Source organism: Myotis myotis, unplaced genomic scaffold, assembly GCF_014108235.1.
Source record: "Myotis myotis isolate mMyoMyo1 unplaced genomic scaffold, mMyoMyo1.p scaffold_m19_p_3, whole genome shotgun sequence".
NCBI classification, from domain to species: domain Eukaryota; kingdom Metazoa; phylum Chordata; class Mammalia; order Chiroptera; family Vespertilionidae; genus Myotis; species Myotis myotis.
The window spans coordinates 24,023,513-24,043,624 of NW_023416335.1; the positions used below are offsets into that span (position 1 = coordinate 24,023,513).

The 20,112-nt window shown below is 55.7% G+C and overlaps 2 protein-coding genes across 10 annotated transcripts in view; both read right to left on the reverse strand.

The window, feature by feature from the left end:
- Positions 1-4,727: 4,727 nt before the first annotated feature.
- Positions 4,728-8,787, reverse strand: NKX6-3 (NK6 homeobox 3). The gene is made up of 3 exons (XM_036297240.1): positions 8,330-8,787; positions 6,295-6,464; positions 4,728-4,967 (listed from the first exon to the last, which is right to left on the reverse strand). Exons 1-3 carry the CDS (start codon positions 8,709-8,711, stop codon positions 4,728-4,730), a joined length of 792 nt encoding a protein of 263 aa, XP_036153133.1. The 5' UTR covers positions 8,712-8,787.
- Positions 8,788-11,321: 2,534 nt separating this feature from the next.
- ANK1 (ankyrin 1) overlaps positions 11,322-20,112 on the reverse strand; it is a 135,347-nt gene continuing 126,556 nt past the window's right edge. For all 9 annotated transcript variants that reach the window (XR_004965727.1, XM_036297062.1, XM_036297061.1 and 6 more), the window contains one exon: positions 11,322-13,844. Coding sequence is in view for 3 of the 9 variants with exons in the window: in XM_036297066.1 (XP_036152959.1) it covers positions 13,818-13,844 (27 nt within the window). In the remaining 6 variants the exon portion in view is untranslated. The remainder of the gene's footprint in view (positions 13,845-20,112) is intronic.

Genomic DNA, 20,112 nt, shown 5'->3' on the forward strand with positions numbered 1-20,112 from the left:
TATGAGTTTCCTCCATAAACTCCCAACTCAACCTCTGACCAAGTTGAAATGACATGATCTGACAGCAGGTTTTGATCCGGTACTATTTTGTTTATCTGAGCATCATCAGGTGGTGAATTGTTCTAAGCAAAATAATTTCCCAATGAAAAGCCTTCTAAGATATGCTCCTCTGGCCATCTTATGCAGAAGGCAAGGGACACAGCTTCATATTTCTGAAGGCTCTGGGGCATCATTATGAACATGAACCACCGTGATGTCTTCACAGGCATCTGACCTAAGCTGGGTTTTCGGTCCTGTTACCAAATGCCCACAGATGGCTGAGCTTCTGAACTTCCTCTGGCCGCTTGTTGTCTGCTGCTAGGAGTCGGTCTGGACTCCTGTGCCTTGGCTGTGGGCCTCTCTGAATCTAGCCTTGTACCCGAGGCAGGCGCAGCCTTGCCTGGGGAAGCAGTGTGTGTGTGTGCCCTGTCGCTGCTACTTTCTTGTCCTCTGAGACTTTCCCCCTTCACCATCAGGTTCCAACTGTGTTATACACGGTCACACATGCTAGGAGTCTGCTTACACCCATCTACAGCCGTCCAGGAATATTTCACTGAGCACCTGATTTGGGCCAGGCTCTGTGCTTTGAGAAGAAGAGTGTTATCTGGACACATTCACCCAGTCACACACACTTATAAACTTCTCACGCTGCTGTGCGCATATAAACTGCTGGGCATCTTGCTGAAATGCAGCTCCTGATCCCGAGGGTCTCAGACGGAGCCTGAGTGTCTGCATTGCTAACAAGTTCCCAGGAGAGGCCACCGCTGCTGCTGTTGCTGCTGTTGCTGCTGCTGCTGCTGCTGCTCCAGGCTTTTGAGTACCACGGCGTTAGCAGGACGCACACACCCGCATGTCCTGAGGGGCCAGGAAGGTGACTTAATGTCGAAGCCCAAGCACATGGAATTGCCAGGGAAGTGGTGGGGATCGCTCACTGGGCCAGGACATTGCCATTCTGGCCCACTGTCATTTTATACCTTCACCCCCGTCCTGCTGGGGACATGTCCCGAGTCCTTCTAACATGGAAACCACAGGTGTGAGGGCTGTGGGGTGTGGCAGGGGCTGTGCCTGTCTGGCGGAGCCTCCTGGCTGCCTGTCAGAGCAGGACTCCGTGCTGTGGGAGCACAGGACTTAATCCCTCCCCCTGGCCTCAGCCCTGAAAAGTTTGTGATGTGGCAGCAGAGAAATTGCAAGAAGCATGAATATCCTAAAAGTTTATTTTTTAACTCATCGCATGTAAGGAGTCCCTTTCATGACCAGACATAAACAGTGGGTGGAGGTGGGTTTATGGCTTGTGATTTCTCTATGATGGAAGAAGTGAGATAGTCTTCTTTATTCCATTGATTTTATTTTTTTAGAGAGAGAGTGGAAGAGAGAGAGAGAGAGAGAGAGAGAGAGAGAGAGAGAGAGAAACATCGATGTGAGACACATTAATTGGTTGCCGCCTGCATGACCGGGACAGAGATTAAACCTGCAACCCAGGTATGTGCCCTTACAGGGAATCAAACCTGAGATCCTTCAGTGTGAGAGCGAACACTTTAACCACTGAGCCACACCAGCCAGGGCAGAAATGAGATAGCCTTTGTCCTTTAGCAACACACACACATGCACACATATATATACTCGTGCACATGCACACACACACACGCACACACACACACATGTGAACATCTGCAGAGAGCAAGGCATTCCAAGCTACCCGCAGGAGTCTGGGCCCTTCACCTTGGGCTCTTCTCTTCCTTCGAACTCCGAATCTCATCTCCTGATGAGTCCTGAGCAAGATATGAGCAGTGGTCCCTGTGCTCAGGACAGCAGTGAGGGAGGGGCGACGCTGGGAAGGCTGGAGTCCTTGAGCCACAGGGCCCAGTGGCAGGTGTCCCAGAGCCTTGATTGGAGGAGGTTTTGTTTAGCTCAGCAAATGTCTCCCAGGAAAAAAACTTCCCCCAGGCTTGACTTAATACTGACTCCAGAGGACTTGAATTAGACATGCAAGAATTATAGTCATAACAGAGCAGTTAGGATTACAATATGCTTACAACAAAGGCAAACAAGCACAGTTTTTTGGTCACTGGCTTTCTCTCCGTACCTGCTTGATGACTTTGCATGCCTGGCTCCCCGAGATTTCGGAGGTGTTTGTCTTTCTGTGTCCGCAGGTCCTCCCTGGCTGCTGCCCCTTCTGCTGGGTGTGGCCACAGGGCCCCTCTCAGGACACCCCTGTCAGCGGAGGGCTCCTCAATGCACCTTGTGACCAGGAGCACACAGATGGTGCTCGATTCTTAGAAGCTGCCTTCTTATATCCTTCCCCCTTTATGGGGCGAGACTCCACATGGGGCCATCATTGCATATTGAGGGTTAGAGCTTAAAAGCAATCTCTATTTTCTTGTCCTCCCACCCTGTCTTCTGGGTTCATCAGGCTGGTGCCTCAGTTTCCTGGCTGGCGTCTACCTCCCACCTTCCAACTGAGCTGACTCCACCAACCAGATTCACCTGCCCGCAGGCCCAAGGGACAGGCTGCAGGACTAGCTGGGACAGCTAAGAGGGCTGGCTGCTCACTGCTACTTGGGCCTTGGTGTTTGCAGAGATCATGAAGGGGGAAGGACCCTGAACGCACCTCTCATTCCAGCCTTTCCTTTTGCAGAAAAGGCTGCCCCTTGCGGCAGGCAAACTGGTGTGAGGGCCTTGGAGTCCATTCGTCCCAATTCAGTGACTTGGTTCAGGTTCTCTCTGAGCCTCAGTTTTTTCATCTATGCAACAAGGAAAACTTCCTAGGTTTCTTGTGGGGTCAAGTGGGGTAATCTAGGCCTTCCTCGTGGGAGAAGTTAGCAGGTGTTCAGTTAACATTAATACTTGTATTTTCTCCCCTATTCTCTTTTCTATGTGGCACCCAGTTCCCCAAACAGATGATTTCCCCCACTAGGCTATGAATTCCTGGAGGTCAGGGACCCCAATAAACTCAGGTTTCTCAGCACCTAGGACAGTGCCTGGCATATACCAATGAGATTTCAAGTTGACCAATATCATGCAAAGCTTCAGGGCTCCCAGAGCACTGATATCCCTCCTGGGGGAGAGGCCTGCCCTCTGGGAGGGCCCCTGGGGGCTGGCCTGCCTGGGACTCCACAGCCAGTTTCACAGAAGAATAGGAGCCACGGGGAGGTTTCTGGGACTTTTATTTTTACTCTTTATTTATATATATATTTATTTACTTTAGAGAGAGAGGAAGGGAGGGAGGGAGAGAGAAAGAAAGAAAGAGAGAAGGATGGAAACATCGATGTGAAACATCAATCAATCAGTTGCCTCCCGCACGTGCCCCCACCGGGGCTTGAACCCACAACCTGGGTATGTGCCCTGACCAGGAATTGAACTTGCCACCTCTTGTTGTACAGGATGGTGCTCCAACCAACTGAGACACACCGACCAGAGCTTTACTCTTTATTTTTTAAAAGCCAATGAAGTTGGGCAAATGCTTGGTCCCTGTTGGGCTGCATTCATCTGATCAGCCCCACTTGCCTCCCTCCGCCCTTCCACCTGCCGGTAGCAAAACACCATCCTGGGATGAAAAACACCACCCTGCTGGCCCCAGTCCTCCCCGCCTGCCCCAGCATCACTCCAGTGCTAGGCTCAGGGCGTCCAAGGAAAGGACAGGCCGGGTCCCCTGCCAGCCCTGGTGCACCTTCTCTGCGGAGGCCTCCCCTTCCTGCTGGGCACCCAGTGGGAGGAGCAGGGAATGCTGAGGTTTCTGCCAGCCCTACTGTCCCTCCCCTCTTTCTGGGTGGTCCTTGCATCAGCACCCAGAAAGCCCAGGTGGGTGGCTCTGGGGTGTGGCAGCAGCTGCCAGGGCTCTCTCGTCTTTCCTCTGCCCCTGCCTACCACCTCCGTCGTTCCCGGCTGTGCGCCTTCTTGTCTCTTCCAGTCTGGGGGCATCTCCATCGAGGGCAAAAAGGAGAAAGGAGACCAGGACTGTGCCCTCCGGGCTGTGACCCTTGATTTGGGGTTTCACGGTGTTTCTTCTTCCCTGGGACCCACCTCCCCGCCCCGAGGTGGCTTTCCTCCAGCCTGGGTTATTTGGCTCTGGCCCCTCCAATGCCAAGGTCTGAGGAGGGTACCGTCCTGGACATGCCATCGTTTCTTCCCGGTCAGCCAGCAGCTGCCCTGGGCCCAGACCCTGGTTTCTCAACTCCCGGGGCAGAAGGGAGCCGCTTGCGCGGGGCCAGCTGCCTTCCCGGGGGAAGCCCCACAGCTGGATCCCGGTGGTATGTCTGGAACCCAGGGTCCCGGTTGCAGAGTTTGGTCATTTTATCTACCTGTGCACTTAGGAATCTGCAGAGCTGGCGGGCAAGGCCTGGGCCCCCAGGGGGGCCAGAGGCAGAGAGGGTGCTGGTCTCGGGACCAGTTTGTGGCTCCCTCTTTGCTCCCTCCTCTCTCAGCCAGGCTGGTCTTCTCCACCCGACTCTGACCCTCCTCCTCCTCCTCCTCCTCCTCCTCCTCCTCCTCCTCCTCCTCCTCCTCCTCCTCCTCCTCCTCCTCCTCCACCTCCTCCTCCTCCTCCTTCCTCTCCCCCTCCCCCTCCCTCTTCCGCTGCAGCCCCCAGGTTAGCGCGGCGCCCGCCGTCCGGGCAGCGGGGAGGGGAGGGGGCTGCAGGCGGCCCGCTGAGAGCGGGCGGCGGGCGGCGGGGCGGCGGGCGGCGGGCGGGCTCAGACGCTGTGCGCGCCCAGGCTCAGCACCGAGAAGGCGGCGCGGTGCTTGCGGAGCAGCAGGCGGATCTTCTCGTCGTCCGAGTCCGGGTCCAGCGGCTTGTTGTACTCGTCGTCCTCGTTCTCCGAGGCCGCGCGGTCCCCGCCCGCACCCGCGCCGCCAGGGGCCCGGGGCGTGGAGGACGAGGGCTCCAGGGCGCTCTTCTTCCGCCACTTGGTCCTGCGGTTCTGGAACCACACCTGGGGCGAGAGAGGCCGCGGATCACCCAGGGCGCGCGCGGCCCTGGGCCGAGGGGCCCGCTCGGTGGCAAGTGCACGCGGTCCTTATTATCATAGTAAACCAGTGGCTTAATGTCAGAGCAGGCTGTCGTAGTCACGCGAGTTTTTTAGGGGGCAGTACACAATAACCACTGCGAGTGCAGCAGCCCTGTAGGCTGAACTGTAACCCTCCCGGTGGTGCTTGGGTGGAAGCTGCTGGGACAGGGCGGTGGGGAAGGTGCAGCCAGGTGAGGGCACATCAGTAGGTGCTCAGGAGTCACCCCTTCTTATAGCTCCACAGTCTCTCACTGAACTTCATTAAAAAATTTCCCCTGAATTATAAAAATAATATAGTCTCCATGCTTGAGATAGTTGAAGAGTTCAGAAAAGCACCCAAAGCAGAAAAATATGTAAGAGAGTCACATCGTTTCGTTCCACTTAGATGCGCAGCTCTCTCTCCAGCAGAGTGGATGCTGGCCAGGAGGCTCAGTGGCTGGAGATCCAGGGCCCTGAGCAGAGCCCAGAACTGTCCTGAGTCCCCACCTTCCCCCGCACTTCCTTTACCCTTAAGCCTGTCGCCATGCCACAGAGCCGGGCAGTCCCAGCACAGCTCACAGCGGTCTTTGGTGCCCCGGCTCTCACAGTCCCTCAGGAGAGATCAAAGCTACCTCGAGGAGCCTCAGGAGGCAAAAGGCCTTACAGAGCTCAGGCTCCCTGGGGTGTATGGGCATGAGCGTGACCCCTGCATGCGTCTTACAGGCTCCCTGCATCTGGCATCCCATCCGAACTTTCCCAAACTTTAAAGTTTGGTAAACGAAGGTCAATTTCCTCTGCCAACTAATAGCCTGAATCCACTCCCAACGTGGTCCAGAGGCTGACTCCTGATCTGGGTCAGAGGCTGCCACCAGCTCTCGAAATTTCCAGCCCAGACGGTGCAGAGGAAAGCCTGAGGCTGGAGTCCCATGGATCCGGGTTTGACTCCCATCTCTGCACTTACCCCCTGGGTGACCTTGAGTGAGGCTCAGCTCAGACTGTGTTTAATCTGTAACATGGGTAGTAATATCCATCGCAAGGTTGCTGTGAGGGTCAAAGGAGCTGCTACAAATAAAGTTTTCAAAACTGGGCTCAGTCTCGACAGCCGTTTTGTGGTTAAGGTAATTATCGCCATCTCTAGGGTTGGGTGGGCGGGCAGTGCCCAAACTGCAGGAGGCCCCTCGCGGAGAGCTGGGAGTTGCTGGGAGAGCAAGGATGCATCCTGTCCTTCACTCCCTTCTCTGCCAGGCAGTCACCTTCTCCCGCAAACACTCACCTTGACCTGCGACTCGGTCATCCCCAGGGAGTATGCCAGCCGGGCCCTCTCAGGGCCAGCCAAGTACTTGGTCTGCTCAAAGGTCTTCTCCAGGGCAAAGATCTGGTGCCCCGTGAAGGTGGGCCGAGTGTGCTTTTTCTTGTGGATGCTGTCACCCAGGGGGTCAGGGGCTGGCAGGAGGAAGGACAAGTGCGGTTAGCAGGCTGAGTGGGGTGTCTGCCCTGTTTCCCCCCTCCCCCACCTACAGAGAAGCCGCTGAAGTTGGGGGTGGGTGGGTGGGTGGGTGGGTTATGACACCTCTCCCATGAGCAGCATTCCTGACATTCTGATAATAGTGACGTTGACCTCAGCCATGTCTGGATGGGCAGACACCTGTTGGAAAGGCACCTGCCCCAGGTTACAGCTACTTAGCGACAGAGGAGACTGAGGACCTGGCATGGACCATACCTGTGTTTAATGTTCTTACTCGGCGATGCTGCCTTCCCCCCGGGGGCAAGAGAGTTTCCCCTCCATCTCAGGGACACCAAGAGAGGGATTAGGCACCTTCCACCAGCAATCAGGGCTGAGGGGCCTGAGAATTCCTCCCCTCCTGACTTCCTTGTTCTTGAGATCCTATTTTCCAGGTCTCCAGAGCCATAAGCCCCAAGTTACTGCTCTCCCCTGTCCCCAGGCCTGGGAGTCATCCCCACTGGAGAGTGTGGACACAGAGGCTCAAGACTTGGCCCTCCGCCCCGCCAACGTGGCCTGCTAGGAAGGAGCTGGGCTGGAGGGCTGCAGGCCCCAGAATAAGCAGAGAGCCCACCTGTCGGGCCTTGTTCAGTGCAGCCTGGTGGCCCATGTCCTGCCTCCTCATGCTACTGGTGGGGAAACTGAGGCACGGAAAGGGGAAGAGACCTCTCTAGAGAGCTCCTTTTCAGTCCTCTCTCCCTTTGTTAACTCAACCACTGACTTTCTTAGAGGTTTCCTGTGCGTGGGTGTGCTGGCACCAGGACTGAAGAACAGGAGGGTGGGGAATGTGTGTGTTTGGCATGGGGAGGAAGATGGAGGTGAGAGGGAAGACTGCCTGAAGCCTAAAGCGCCCCCCAAACTAGGTTATAAAATAAGTTTCAAGAGACGGGGTCTTCACCCCCAGGAACTTGCTGTTCCAGGTTGCGTGAGGGGTGGTCTGCCAGGCAGTGGGGCCGCCTGGAGCAGTGCAGCGGAGGGAGGGAAGAGCCGTGTTCCCGGTTTCCTCGGCTGGGACCTATTGCAGTGGGCAGCCCTGCGTTCAGACAGGAGTGCAGGCAGGGCCTCGTGGCAGGGGATGGCTCCGGCAGCCACTGTGCCCTCCCTGCCTCCCAGGGAAGCCTCACCTGTCTGTGCGTGTCCTGCCCCCTCCTCCAGCCGGTTCTTAGAAAATAGGTTTGGGGATGGGTAGGGGCAGGACAGCCCCCACCACAGCTACATGGAGTCCGACCTGGCTCAGCAGCTGCCCCTGGGGGCTGGGCGGTTGTCGCTGGGCTATGGACATGAACCTTGAGGAGGATGGTAGGAAACAAGCCCCCTAGATCGCAGGTGGGACTGCAGTGGGGTCACTGCACCCTGGGCCCCTGGATGGAGCCCGGCCTGAGTGGGCTGTCTGGGAAGACGGTGCGGAGGCAGCTGCTCCTCACTGGGGACAGCATTGTCTGCTGCGGATGAAGAAGTGGGGACACGGTTTCTGGGTGGGAGAAGTAAGGTGAGCTGCCAGCTGGACCCTGCGCCGGGTGGGTGTGGGCCATGAGGTCTTCCCCAGACCCAGAGACCCCAGGTTCCCTAGGAGGGCAGCTGAGGTGGCAGCTGGTAAGGGTGGGGAGTGGGGGGAAGACGCCCTGTCCAAGCAAAATGGAGGGGAGAATCATGGGATGTGGAGGGGAGAACTGTGCCCTGCACCCAGCTGGGAGAGGTGTCTGATGGCCACTGAGGAGGAGTGGGCAGTGGAGTGGGCCCTGTGAGTGTCCCCTTACGACACCTCCTCTCCTCCCGCCCCCCCCCCACGCCCCCCCATCGTACTCACTGTTGCTGCACTGCCGCCCGCCTCGCCACTCCTGGCCCGTGTCCGCCCAGCAGTTCCGGGTCCGGGTGGGGTACTCGTTCCCAGCCTTGGAAAAATTCCCCACCTGGGGGCCATAGTAGACGCCCTGGGAGCCCAGTCCCCCAAAGCCCGCCACGTGGGGGTAGCCGGAGAGCAGGCTGCTGTTCGGCGTGGCCACGGGCCTGCTCAGGATGTCTGTGATGCCGTGCGGGGTCCCGGCGGCCAGCTGCGGGCCCAGCCCCGGGGGGCTGAGCTTGTAGAAGGAGTTCTGCACCGAGTACTGGCACACGGGGGCCTTCATCTCCGAGAACTGAGCCAGCGGCGTGTTGTTCAGCAGGAACGTCCCTTGCAGGTTGGACTCCATGTTCCCTGGGTCAGGGTGAGGGGGGGCAGGAAGCCCAAATCCAGGCTCCTAAACCCTGAGACCCCGAGATCGGGCCCAGAATCCCATGGTAGGTTTGGAGGCTCAAAAGCGGCCCCGGATCCCAACCGCTTTCCCGCCTAAGGCATCGGCCCGGCTGCCGCCCAGGGACTGTCGCCCACGTCACCTGCTCGGAAGTCAGGTGCTCCGGGCCAGGTGAGAGCCTTGCCTGCACCCCTTCCCTCTCTCTCTGCCAGGCCCGGGGAAAGGCGGTTCCCACGCCTCAGCTCAGACCCCTCCTCTGCCTCGGAGTCTGGGGACCCTCCATGAGAAGTTTTAAGTTCAGAGAAGCCACATTTCCCTGATAAAGATATGGCCCATTAGAATACAGACCGGAGACTGGCTGAGCCGCGCCAGCTGCGTCGCCATTGGTTGAAATCCACATGGGCCTCACATTGGCTTTTCCTAGACAAATTGCACTTTGAAAGATTGACTGTAAAATCAGCCAGTGTGTGTGTGTGTGTGTGTGTGTGTGTGTGTGTGTGTGTGAGTGAGAGAGAGAGAGAGAGAGAGAGAGAGAGAGAGAGAGAGAGAGCTCTGAAAGCTCTGTTCATTCTCAGAGGTCCACCTGCTCCTGGTCCCCAAGTCCATCCAGCATCTAGGAAAAGGTGGGTGGGTGGGGGCTGGAGGCTCCTGAGGCAGCTGCTGGCTGTCAGTCTCAGTTCTTGCAGCTGCTCTCCTGAAGGCAGGAGGCCCCGTTCAGGGGTCGCTGTCCGGAGGTGCTGGGTCAGGCCCCTGGGGACAGATGTCCGAGCCTCCGTGGGAGTGTGCAGTCTGAGCGTGGATGCCTGTTTCCCTTCTCCCTGCTGGGATGGGTAAGTGGGGAGGCTGGGCTTTCGGGAGGGGAATGCAGATCCCTGTGGCTGGCCTGAGAGCCTGAGGGTGGGAGTCTGCCAGGCAGAGGGGGCAGCTCTGGGCATGCTGGGTGTGTGTTCTTCCTGCCTCTGCCTCTGGGCAGCCTTCCCTGATCACCTCTGTCGTCCCTTCCTCCTCCACCAAGGAATCATTCGTGCCTCTGTTGAGGCAATTGCCATATTCTGTCTGGCTTGGCACCTGAGTTGGGAATCTTGTTGGCTGAGAAGCTGTTGCTTCAGCAGTGGTTCCATGTGCCGGGCACTTGGCTGGCACTCAGTGTATTTTTGATGGATAAAACCAGATTGAATCACAGAGCACCTACATGCCTCCCCCCTCCCCCCACCACTGAATTTTTACAACATACAAGGCTTTTCTGGGCTCTCATTTTACAAACAGGGAAATAGCAGTGAATGACTTGGTTAAGGGACAGCATCCTTTCTTGCAGTGTCTGGTTTTGTTCATGGAAATCAGCATGTTACCGGTCTGAACAGACCCAATGCCAGGAAAAAGAGTGACTCCTGGACGGGTGGACTTCTGTCCCTCCTCTGCCCGGCACCCCAAGCCTTTCCTGACCGCAGTGAGCTCCTGGGCTCTCAGTCCCCACAGGCGTGCTTTGGCAGGTGGGAGACCAGAAGCAGCCCTTTGCCAGCTTGGTTTCCAGCGGGAGGCCGAGGACCCAGGAGTCAGGGGGTTCCCTCTCGCTCAGAGCCCGACTCTCCACGCTGCTCATGGTGGAGCTCGTCTCTGAGCCATGCTCTCTCTAGCATAACTCAGTGCAAGAAAGGCCTCACAAAGGCTGTGTGTGGAATTGTTTTTCTAGAAGTTTGGATTAAAAACAAGAAAAAGGTTTTAATCCATCTGAGTGGGCTGTGCTACCAAGCCGCTATTTTAGGAAACTTAGTTCCAAATCCCAGTGTTGCCCCCAGCCCCACCCAGGCAATTGAACTTGTGCTTTTGAAAACCCTCTGGGCCATGCGGTTGCATAGCGCTGGCTGGCCCCGTGGTCTGGGTGGCTTTTCTGATGCTGAGAGAGAAGCTTCAGAGTGAGGGCTGGGGGTATTCCTAGGAACCTGCCCCTGTGACGTTGTCACCGGCAGCGATGGGAACTTCTGAGAAAGAAGAGCTTCAGTGAGTGATTTGGTTCTTATTTAATGTCAACTTGGCAAAGGCATTCATGTTCTGGGATCCCAGGATGACACACAAGCGCTAAATCTGTTCTCCCATTTGACAGATGAGGAAACCGAGGCCAGCGGTGATGGCCAGCCTTGCATGCAGTGTTAGGAACTAATTGTTAGGAACAGGGTGCTTTTCCCAAAAGTTCTTCAACTTTGAATGGCATTAGTGCAGGGGCCAGACGCCTTCACAGGGGTCGCTAGGGGCTCCCCCTGAGTGTATGCCAGCCCCGGGCTCAGCCATGTACCCTGGTGGTTTGTGATGTCCCCCTCCACCTTGGACTAGCCCCCATCTTGTAGTCACCCAACCCCTGAGATGGTGGAACAGATTTCTGACCCACCATCTCAGGGGTTGGGGAGCTGCTCCCAGAGTGGGTGGCCCTGATTACGGGGGACTGTCCAGGTTTCTGGAAGCTGGGCACCTCGTTAGGGTGCAGGCCACCCTGCTGACTGATCCACCCTCAGGCTTCACTCCTGCCTCAGCCCCTCAAACCCCCCAAGGATGAACCGAAAAGGACAGATGGAGCCGTGTGCCATGAGTCAATTTCTTTATTAATTTTGACATTTGTTCAGCTGGTGTAGGGAGAATGGTCTATACATCATAGTGGGCAAGGGGAATTCTCTCCCGATTACAGAGCATGTGGGAGAGAGTCAAGAAAAGATTTATTTTCATAACAATTAGAAAAATCAAGGTGATTCCAAAACTTCTAAAAAGCGTCTAGTGTGCAGACTGCAGCATTCTCTAGGCATCGTGTGGAGACCCCAAACTCCTCCCCTAACAGCTCCTATTAGCAACCAGAGCGGGCAGCCATGCCGCCAGGGCCGGCCGCGGGGCCAAGCAGCCAAGCCGTACAGAGCAGAAGGTGCCAAAGCATAGGCTGGGCCGGGCGCAGGCTCTGCGAGGGGCTACGGGGCGGCTGCAGCGGCGGCCGGGGCAGGACGGGACAGGATGGGGCCGAGAGCCCTGTGCCTGTCTTCCTCCAGCCGAGTGGCCCGCCCCGGGGACCGGCGGGCTCTGGCTGAGCCGCCCCGCCCCGCCCCGCCGGCAGCCCTGCGCTCCTGCCCCGCAGGGAGGGCGGGCGCTGCACTTGCTGGGGCACAGCCCAGGGGGCCTGAGGCCGCCAGCTCAGCCGTCCTCTCCCGGGCTGGCCCCTCTGAAAGCAAAAACCGCTGGGACCAACAGAAGCGCCTGGGCCGGCCGGTGGGGCTCCACTCAGCCCGGCCGCCCAGCTGCCCTGCTGCGCCAGGACCTGCGAGGCTGGCGACGGGCACCAGGGCGGTGGGGGGCTCTGACACTGAGGGGGCGTCTGTGCTACTTGGAAAGTGTGAATGTGTTCTGAGGACGCGTCAGAAGAGTGGCAGGGAGGAGGGTGACTGCCCCCCGCGAAGAGTGGCTCTGGGACAGCCAGCAGAGCCTGCCAATCTCTCTCTGGCCCTGGAGGGCGCCCGCCGAGCAGGACGCAGGACGGGGCGGTTTGTGCTGATTTGGGCCTCCCTCTGCCGGAGGCTCTGATGTAACTTTAAGGCTCTTCCCGGGTGGCACCGAGGCTAGGAACAGCCAGCTGTCTGTTTCCTTCCTGCCCCGACCGGAGGCCTGGCCTAGGGGGGTCTCCTTCCTAGCCCCAGGCCTCCTGGTGGTCAGCTCTCTCCTCCTCCGGCTGGCCCTCCCCTGGGCATGTGGTCAGGAGTGGGCCCCTCACCCTCCTCTCCAGGTGGGCGGAGGGGCTTGGTCAGAGTGGGGAGACTGAGGCTGTCAGCCTAGGCCCCCCATCCCACCGGCTGCCTGGACTTAGAGCACCGAGTTCGCTCTGGGAGACCTTGGGAGCGGCTGACTTCTGAGAACCCACAGATGCATTCCCTAGCCCTGCTCCCTCTTTCACAGAGACGGGCTGTGGCTCCTAGCAGCCCGGAGAAGCCCAGAGCTGAGCTGTTAGTGCTGTGCACATACTGCTAACGTGTTTCTATTGGTTTGCATAGTATTTATTATTTTTCATATACACAAGGCTGATTACTGTACAGTTTACACTTTGAACACAGACTATGATATAGGTGCTTGAAGATATAGAAAACCTCTTCTCTAGTGAACATGCTGGTGCAATCCCGGGACAGCCACCAACTGAGAGCCAAGACCCTTTGAGACGGAGCACTGGCTCCCTGTGGGCCCTACAGCTACGCCTGGGGTCCTCCCCTCAGCTTCTTAAGTCCCTAACACAAGGAACCCCGAATGCACTCCAAAGGTCATGATTTTCCATGGGAAGATGATTAATACTGAAACTGGCAGAGAGAGAGAGAGAGAGAGAGAGAGAGAGAGAGAGAGAGAGAGAGAGAGAGAGAGAGAGGCAACATAAAAAAAATTCCAGTTTATCCACAGGAGATTCTATACAGCTTCAGACATCACAGTAAAATCTGTGTGTATACTGAGTAGAGGGGAGAGGTGCCTCTGTGCGTGTCCTTAATGTCATGTAGAGAGTTCTCGGGGGCAGGGGGGGGGGGGCGGTCCACTGGGGAGAGGGAGGGGCTGTCACAAATGGAATGGGGGTGTGTGTGGGTAGGGAAGACTGGCAGATGAGGACATAGGATTAAGGTGCTGAACTGATTTCAAGCCTAGTTCTCTTTTTTTTTTCTTTCCAGGAAGCCCATATAGATTTCTTAGAGATATTGAAAAAATAACTACCCTGTAACAAGTCAAAATGAAAATGTTTTAAAAAAATATATCATCCCCAGCCACAAAGAGCCCTTGTTCACTTCTGCGTTCATGCGCTCTCTTGCGCTTGCTTTCTATCCCCCCCCCCCCCCATTCTTGCTGCTTTTGTCCTGATTCCCAACAGAACAGAGATCGGTTGTCGCTAGAGGCAGGATTGAGGACTGTAGGTCATGCGTCTACAGTCGGTCGTTCATGCGAATAGGAGACTAGAGGAAGTCCCTTACGGAGGTCATGCCGTTAGCCTAGAGGAACATGTGCGCCGTTGTGCTGCCCTCCGGTCCAGCTCTCCTCCTGTGTGCATGGCAGAGTGTGTGGAGTTCAAGGGTTGGGTGTCGAGGTGTGATCCTAAGGGACACAAAGAGAGAAGGAGATACTTAGAATTTAAAGGTGCAACTCCCAGCAAAAACCCCAAATACTGAGTTTTGTGCTGGCTGCTCAGGCAGGGTCTGATTCAGGAAAAGCAGCCTCCCCAAGCAAGGCGACGAGCAGAAAGGTGTTGAGCGGGAAGCCCTGACCTTCCTGCAATACCAGCCACCCTTCCCCACTCCCCACCCCAGAGGCTGCCTCTCAGAGGTGGCTGACCTGGCCGGTCCTAGTTCCCATACAAAACCCTCCTGTGTGGGTGCTCAGAGCCTCAGAGAGGAGGCAGGAGGCTCTCATGCCTACGCACTCACCTGGGGGAGAAATGAGTAGGTCTTGTACCTACGAAAGGGGCTATGATCATGAGCCAGGGCTTGTGCCAAGAGAGGGGCTAGGCTAGGCAGTGGGACCCTCTACTTTTTCAGTTCAGTGTAGCCAACATGCATCGATATCTGCTATGTGTCATCCCTGGGGTCCCGGAGATGGAGGAGACAAGATCATGGCTCGAAGGGACAGCAGTGCCTCTTTGGTTCTGGTCCACAGCTCTTACTGTCAAGGGCCTCTAGCTCGTCTCCCCATGCCCCGTGGACGGACAGCCTCTGCTGTGGCCATGAGATCGCTGGAAGACCAGTGTAGTCTCCCTAAGATACTGTGCTTCAGGCTAGAAGACAGCACTTCGCCTGCAGCCTCAGTTCCACATTCTGCAGCCTGGGATTCGCAGCAAGACCCCACTCCTGCCACCCCACAGTGCCTCATCCCCCAACCTGGGGTGAAACTCTGTTTCCAAGACCAGCCACTTGGGACTGTCTGCAGGGACCTTGGGATGGACGAGGAAAAGGAGGACACTTAAATAAAGAGGAGCTGCCACTCTCCTGGGTGGCGCAGGAAGTGGCACAGGAACGCAGAACCCCATTCTATCCCCACGCAGAGCTGTCTGGGGCCCTATGGGTGACAGGGTTGGGGAGGAAGCTGGAGGTGACCAAGGTGAACTCACGCTGAATGGTTCTCCAGGAATGGGAGGGTGGTGCTAGGTTCCTGGCCAGAGGCCTTCTACCGCTGTGGCTTGAAGGAGCTGTCACCTTGGAGGACAAGACTCTTCCGTCATAGTACCCTGCCTTCGAGCTCCCAGTGCCTGCCAGCTGCCTGCCTTTGTTCGTGGCTCTCCCGGCAGGGGTACTATGCTCTCTCCTCTCCCCTAAAATTCTGCCCGCCGCCCTCAAGACCTCTCTTCCGCAAAGCCTTCCCGATGATGCTGGCTCACTCTTGTTTCTCCCCTCACAACCCTGGAAACTTCCCTCCTGTCACTACCTTTATTTAGAGCGATCACACAGCGTAGTGGTTAAGAGCATGAACTCTGGAGCCAGACTGCCTGAGGTTCGTGTCCTGTCTCAGCCAATTTCCTGCTGTGTGACCTTGGTCAGGTTACTTAGGCTCTCTATAGCTCCGTTTCCTCTGCTGGGAAACAAGGGCAATAAGAAGATGCACCTCACCCAGGCTCCTTTGGCTCAGTGGGTAGAGTGTTGGCCTGTGGACTGAGGGGTCCAGGGCTTGATTCAGGTTAAGGGAATGTAGGCTCGATACCCTGTCCTGGGCCCTGGTTGGGGCACGTGAGATAGGCAATCAATTGATGTGTCTCTCTCACATCAATGTTTCTCTCTCTCTCCCCTTTCCCTTCCACTCTCTTAAAAAAAAAAAAAAAATCAATGGGAAAATATCCTCAAGTGAGGATTAACAGAAGAAGAAGAAGAAGCACCTCATTAGATTATTATGATGTTTAGAAGAACTGAAGGTATATAAAGTGCTTCGGACAGTAAACGGTATGTGAATGGAACTACAAATGGACTCTCTGGAAATGCTGTCGTCATTCCCTTTCCTGTCTGCATTCTTCCCCTCGCTGCAGTACAGACTCTCTGAGGGCAACAGCAGGCCTTACCCTTCCTGGTGGTCCCCCAACTGCCTACCCCAGTGCTGAGCATGCCTCCAATCAGAGACCTTGTAACATCTGGGGAAGTCAGGCTACAATCTCTCACCCGCCTTTCTGCCCAGGCAGGGAGCAGAAGAGGTCATTCTGTGGTGACTGCTCGTTACATCTGTGAGTAAACGGAGACTCCCGAGGAGCGGACAGGCCCAGTGGGAGCGTCCGGGCAGCAGCAGGACGGGGAGCAGAATGCAAGTCTCCTGGCCGCGTCCAGTATTCTTCCTCAGTCCCGCACCCCTTCTCCTGGGGGCCCCTTGAGAAAGATCTTACCCTATACGGAGCCCCCACACTCCGTGGCTGCACTGGTCGGGTTCTTTTCCTCAATGCATCTCTCTGAGCTGTCCCACCTGTTCCCACCCTCTACTCAGTGTCTGTGGCTCTCGCTCCCCTCTCACCAGCCCAGACTTCAATACGCCTGCAATATCCGGAGTGAGGGCGGACTGTAACTTAAATCAGCCAATAAAACACGACCCTTTGCCCCGCTACCACCCTGCCCCTTCCCATTGAGATGATTACATTTTAAACCTAAAATATTCTACTGTCAGAGCTAACACGAGTCTTGCAACCCTACTGTCTGAATAGAAAGTGTCTCTTAAAAAGGAAACAAAACACCCAGCAGCCTTTCACGCTGCAGCTTTCTGAGAGTCCCAGAAGGCGGAGCCAGATAGGTGCAGAGGACTGCCAGGAACCAGGCCCTGTCCCAGGTCTGCCCACAGCCCTCCAGCCGCCCAGCTCCATGCTGTCGTTCTAACAGCTCTGACACCCTTTTTCTTGGCCCTAAGTACTTGGGCACAAAGCAAAACTCACCAGCTGCTATGGTCTGCCCCAAACAATCAGGCCTTGACTGAACAGCAATTGTCTAACTTCTTAAAAACTACACAAAAGCTTCCCTCCCTGACCCTCCAGGCCTTACATGCAAACTTCTTCCCAAGGTGGGAGTGACTGTGGGGACATCAGAAGGGGCGGTTGTTGTCTGCTCGGTCCTTCTGGGGGATGGGTGTTCTGCCCTTTGGGGGTGTTCCACATCTTGGAACCAACTCTAACTATCATTCCTTCCAGCTCACCTTTTAAATCTAAACTCTACAACTGTGCCACATCACCTCTAGGAGGTTTGTAAGGGAAAACCAAAACCAGCCATCATAACTCACTCTTCCATATGCATGTCAAAATCACTTAAGCTGATGCAGAAGCTGAGTCCTAGAACTTTAATCCGGGGGGTCTGGGCCAGGACCAGGAGTCCGCATTTTAACCAGACTTTCAGATGACTGAGTGGGAGAGATGCAGATAACACTTTGAGAAACAGCGGATTAGAACTTACACTTTACAAAGTCGGTTCACAAACATAAACTCCCCGGTCACCCTCCCTGAAAGGGGGATATCTGTGTCACTGTTATTTTCTGACCAAGGAACCCAAGGCTTTGAAAGATCAACAGACTTGTCCAGGTCACACTACAAATAAGCTCTGTGACTAATTAAGCGCCAGAATACAGGTGTTCTCCTTTACCCTTCACAACCTGTAAATCAGAGGAGCCAGGCCTCAATCTAGTAGACTCAAGCCCCAGCTTTCACCCTCTTTGAAATATATGCATCGATTCTCGTTACCTGCAGTAATGTTCTACAAAATTGGCCACAAACACTGGATTAGCCGGTACTGAACCATTGCTCCTGAGGAAAATACAGCGCCAGGCTCCTGCCAGCCTCCGTTCGCAATATTTTTGTCAACTAATGAATACATAACCTTGTGCGATGTGAGTTTCTGTTTAAAGACACCTTCTTTAATATATATTATTGGCTCATTAACATTGGAAGCATGGCCAACAGTGCTCTAACTCATGCTTGAATGAAGCTCATGGAACACATGTTTTTTCCATGTCACAGCTTCCTGCACTTAGGAACACTAGACAGCTCTGCAGCACTAGTCTTGGAGGCCATCTTATTTTATTTTTATAAATATATATATTTTTTTATTTCAGAGAGGAAGGGAGAGGGAGAGATATGCAGAAACACCAATGATGAGAGAGAATCATGGATTGGCTGCCTCCTGCATGCCCCCTACTGGGGATTGAGCCCATAACCCGGGCATGTGCCCTGACCAGAAATCGAACCGTGACCTTCTGGTTCACAGGTCAATGCTCAACCACCAAGCTTCACCGTCTGGGCTTAGAGGCCATTTTAAATAGTGAAATCAACAACAGATAGCCCAAAAATACAAAAAAAAGAAAGGAAATCAGCCCGTGGCATTAAATACACTACAAAAAAGACACTTGTTTATATATGGTATGAGAGCTGAAACCAGAGGGCAGAGCGCCACCTCGTCTGACTTCAGCTGGGAGCAGACTCAAATTTCTCACCACTGTGCGTGGGCCCGCGAGTGACCGTGGACGTGCTGCGAGTGTCGGTTTGGGGGTGAGCACACATTTGAGTTAGTAGGTGGATCTGCAAGTGTGGAGTCCACGAATCATGAAGGCCGACTGCACATGCTTGCGAGTGGGTGGTAGCATTAAGGACCAGAGAGCTCGCAGCCCCTTCACCTTCCTCTCTGCAGTCTGTCTTGCTGGGAGGGGAGGGCTTTGTGGGCCCTTTGGGACCCAGGCAGGTGTCCGCCTCACTACTGGCTCCCTCCCCACTGTCCCACCACACACCCCTGGCCTTTTCTGGGCAGAGGCCCTAGCACTGTGCTGGAGCCAGGCTGCTCTGTGTCCCTGACACCCAACTCAGTGGTCTACACCAGCCGTGGGCAAACTATGGCCCGTGGGCCGGATCCGGCCCGTTTGAAATCAATAAAACTAAAAAAAAAAAAGACCGTACACTTTTATGTCATGATGTTTACTTTGAATTTATATTAGTTCACACAAACACTCCATCCATGCTTTTGTTCCGGCCCTCCGGTCCAGTTTAAGAACCCATTGTGGCCCTCAAGTCAAAAAGTTTGCCTACCTCTGGTCTAGACCCACATCCCTGTGGGTGGTGCAGATAGAGCATCCGCAGAAAAAAAAAAATTCCTAGGCACGGCCCTTCTCCCCAGGCTGGCTTCGGGGCTGCCTCTCTCCTGTTCAGGGGTGTCAGGAGGACCCAAGCCAGACAGGAGCTGAGTTTAAAGCCCCTGCTGCCGCCATCAGGAACAGAAGGCAGAGGAGTTTCTAATTATTTGCACCTTTGGATTATTTCCAGGGTGATCACAGCTAATCTCCTAAACCAGCAGCCTGGCAGGATCCCCTGGCAGTGCTGGGGTTAACGCTGTGACCTCCTTAAGGGAAGCTGCTGAGGAGTCAGGTCTAATTTTATCCCATAGCTGGATCTGCCAGCCCCTTTTTGCCAAGTGCCGAGGTATCTCGGGAAGCCCAGAGTCAGCACTTCTGGCAGCTGGGAGCAGCGGCGGCCCTGCTTTTTGCCGAGAGCAGAAAGCCAGAGCTGGCTCGCTGCTCAGCCCAGAGCCGGGGTCTGGGGGTTTAGATGGCAGCAGCCGGGTTAGTGCTGCGCTGGGGCCACGGTGCTTCCTCACTGCCTGCCGACTCCCGCCCCGACGCATCCTGTACTGAGCTGCCCCGAGCCGGGTGCAGTGAAGAACCTCGGGGCAGCTCAGTACAGGATCCCTCAGGGAGGACGAGGTCAGAGGGGCCGCTGAAGCCCCCAGCACCACAGGGCCCGCTGGAACATCTTCACGGCCCTGCTTCACGACACATCACCGCACACCAGGCTTCTCAGCCACACGGCCCCATGCTCACGCACGCCATGCATCAGGGCCCCACAGGCGAGGAGGGGCCCACCACCCCTGGGCCTGCGAACTTCGCCCTTTCCTAGAAAGCAGGGGAGCGACAGGTTCCAAGAACCACCAAGGAGAATGGAGGCCTTAGGTTGGAGGGGACGTCTGCAGGGCTCCAGGTTCAAGGGACAGTCCAGTTCTAAGTCTGTCACTGTGGGTTGGACTAGCACAGGCTAGACAGACTCAGCTACCCTCTCTGATGCCCTGTCCCTATCTCCCAGGTCCTCACTGCTTGGTTGCCAGGGTGATGTTACTGCGGCGATTACCAAGCGCTGTCACTCATCCAAGCATTTTTCAACTCTGTACTTTTGCACTTCCTGAGAGGTAGGTCAGCAGCTAGTGTTGACTCTACTTTCTGGATGAGGCAATCGAGAGTCAGAGACACAGTTGGAAGGTGGGGACGAGAATCCATGCCCCTGGACCACAGCAACGCTACCACCCTGCACCATGCTGGGAGGGGCGGGTGAGATGTGAGCAGCCATCACCGGGCCCAGCCACTCCACGAAGACCAA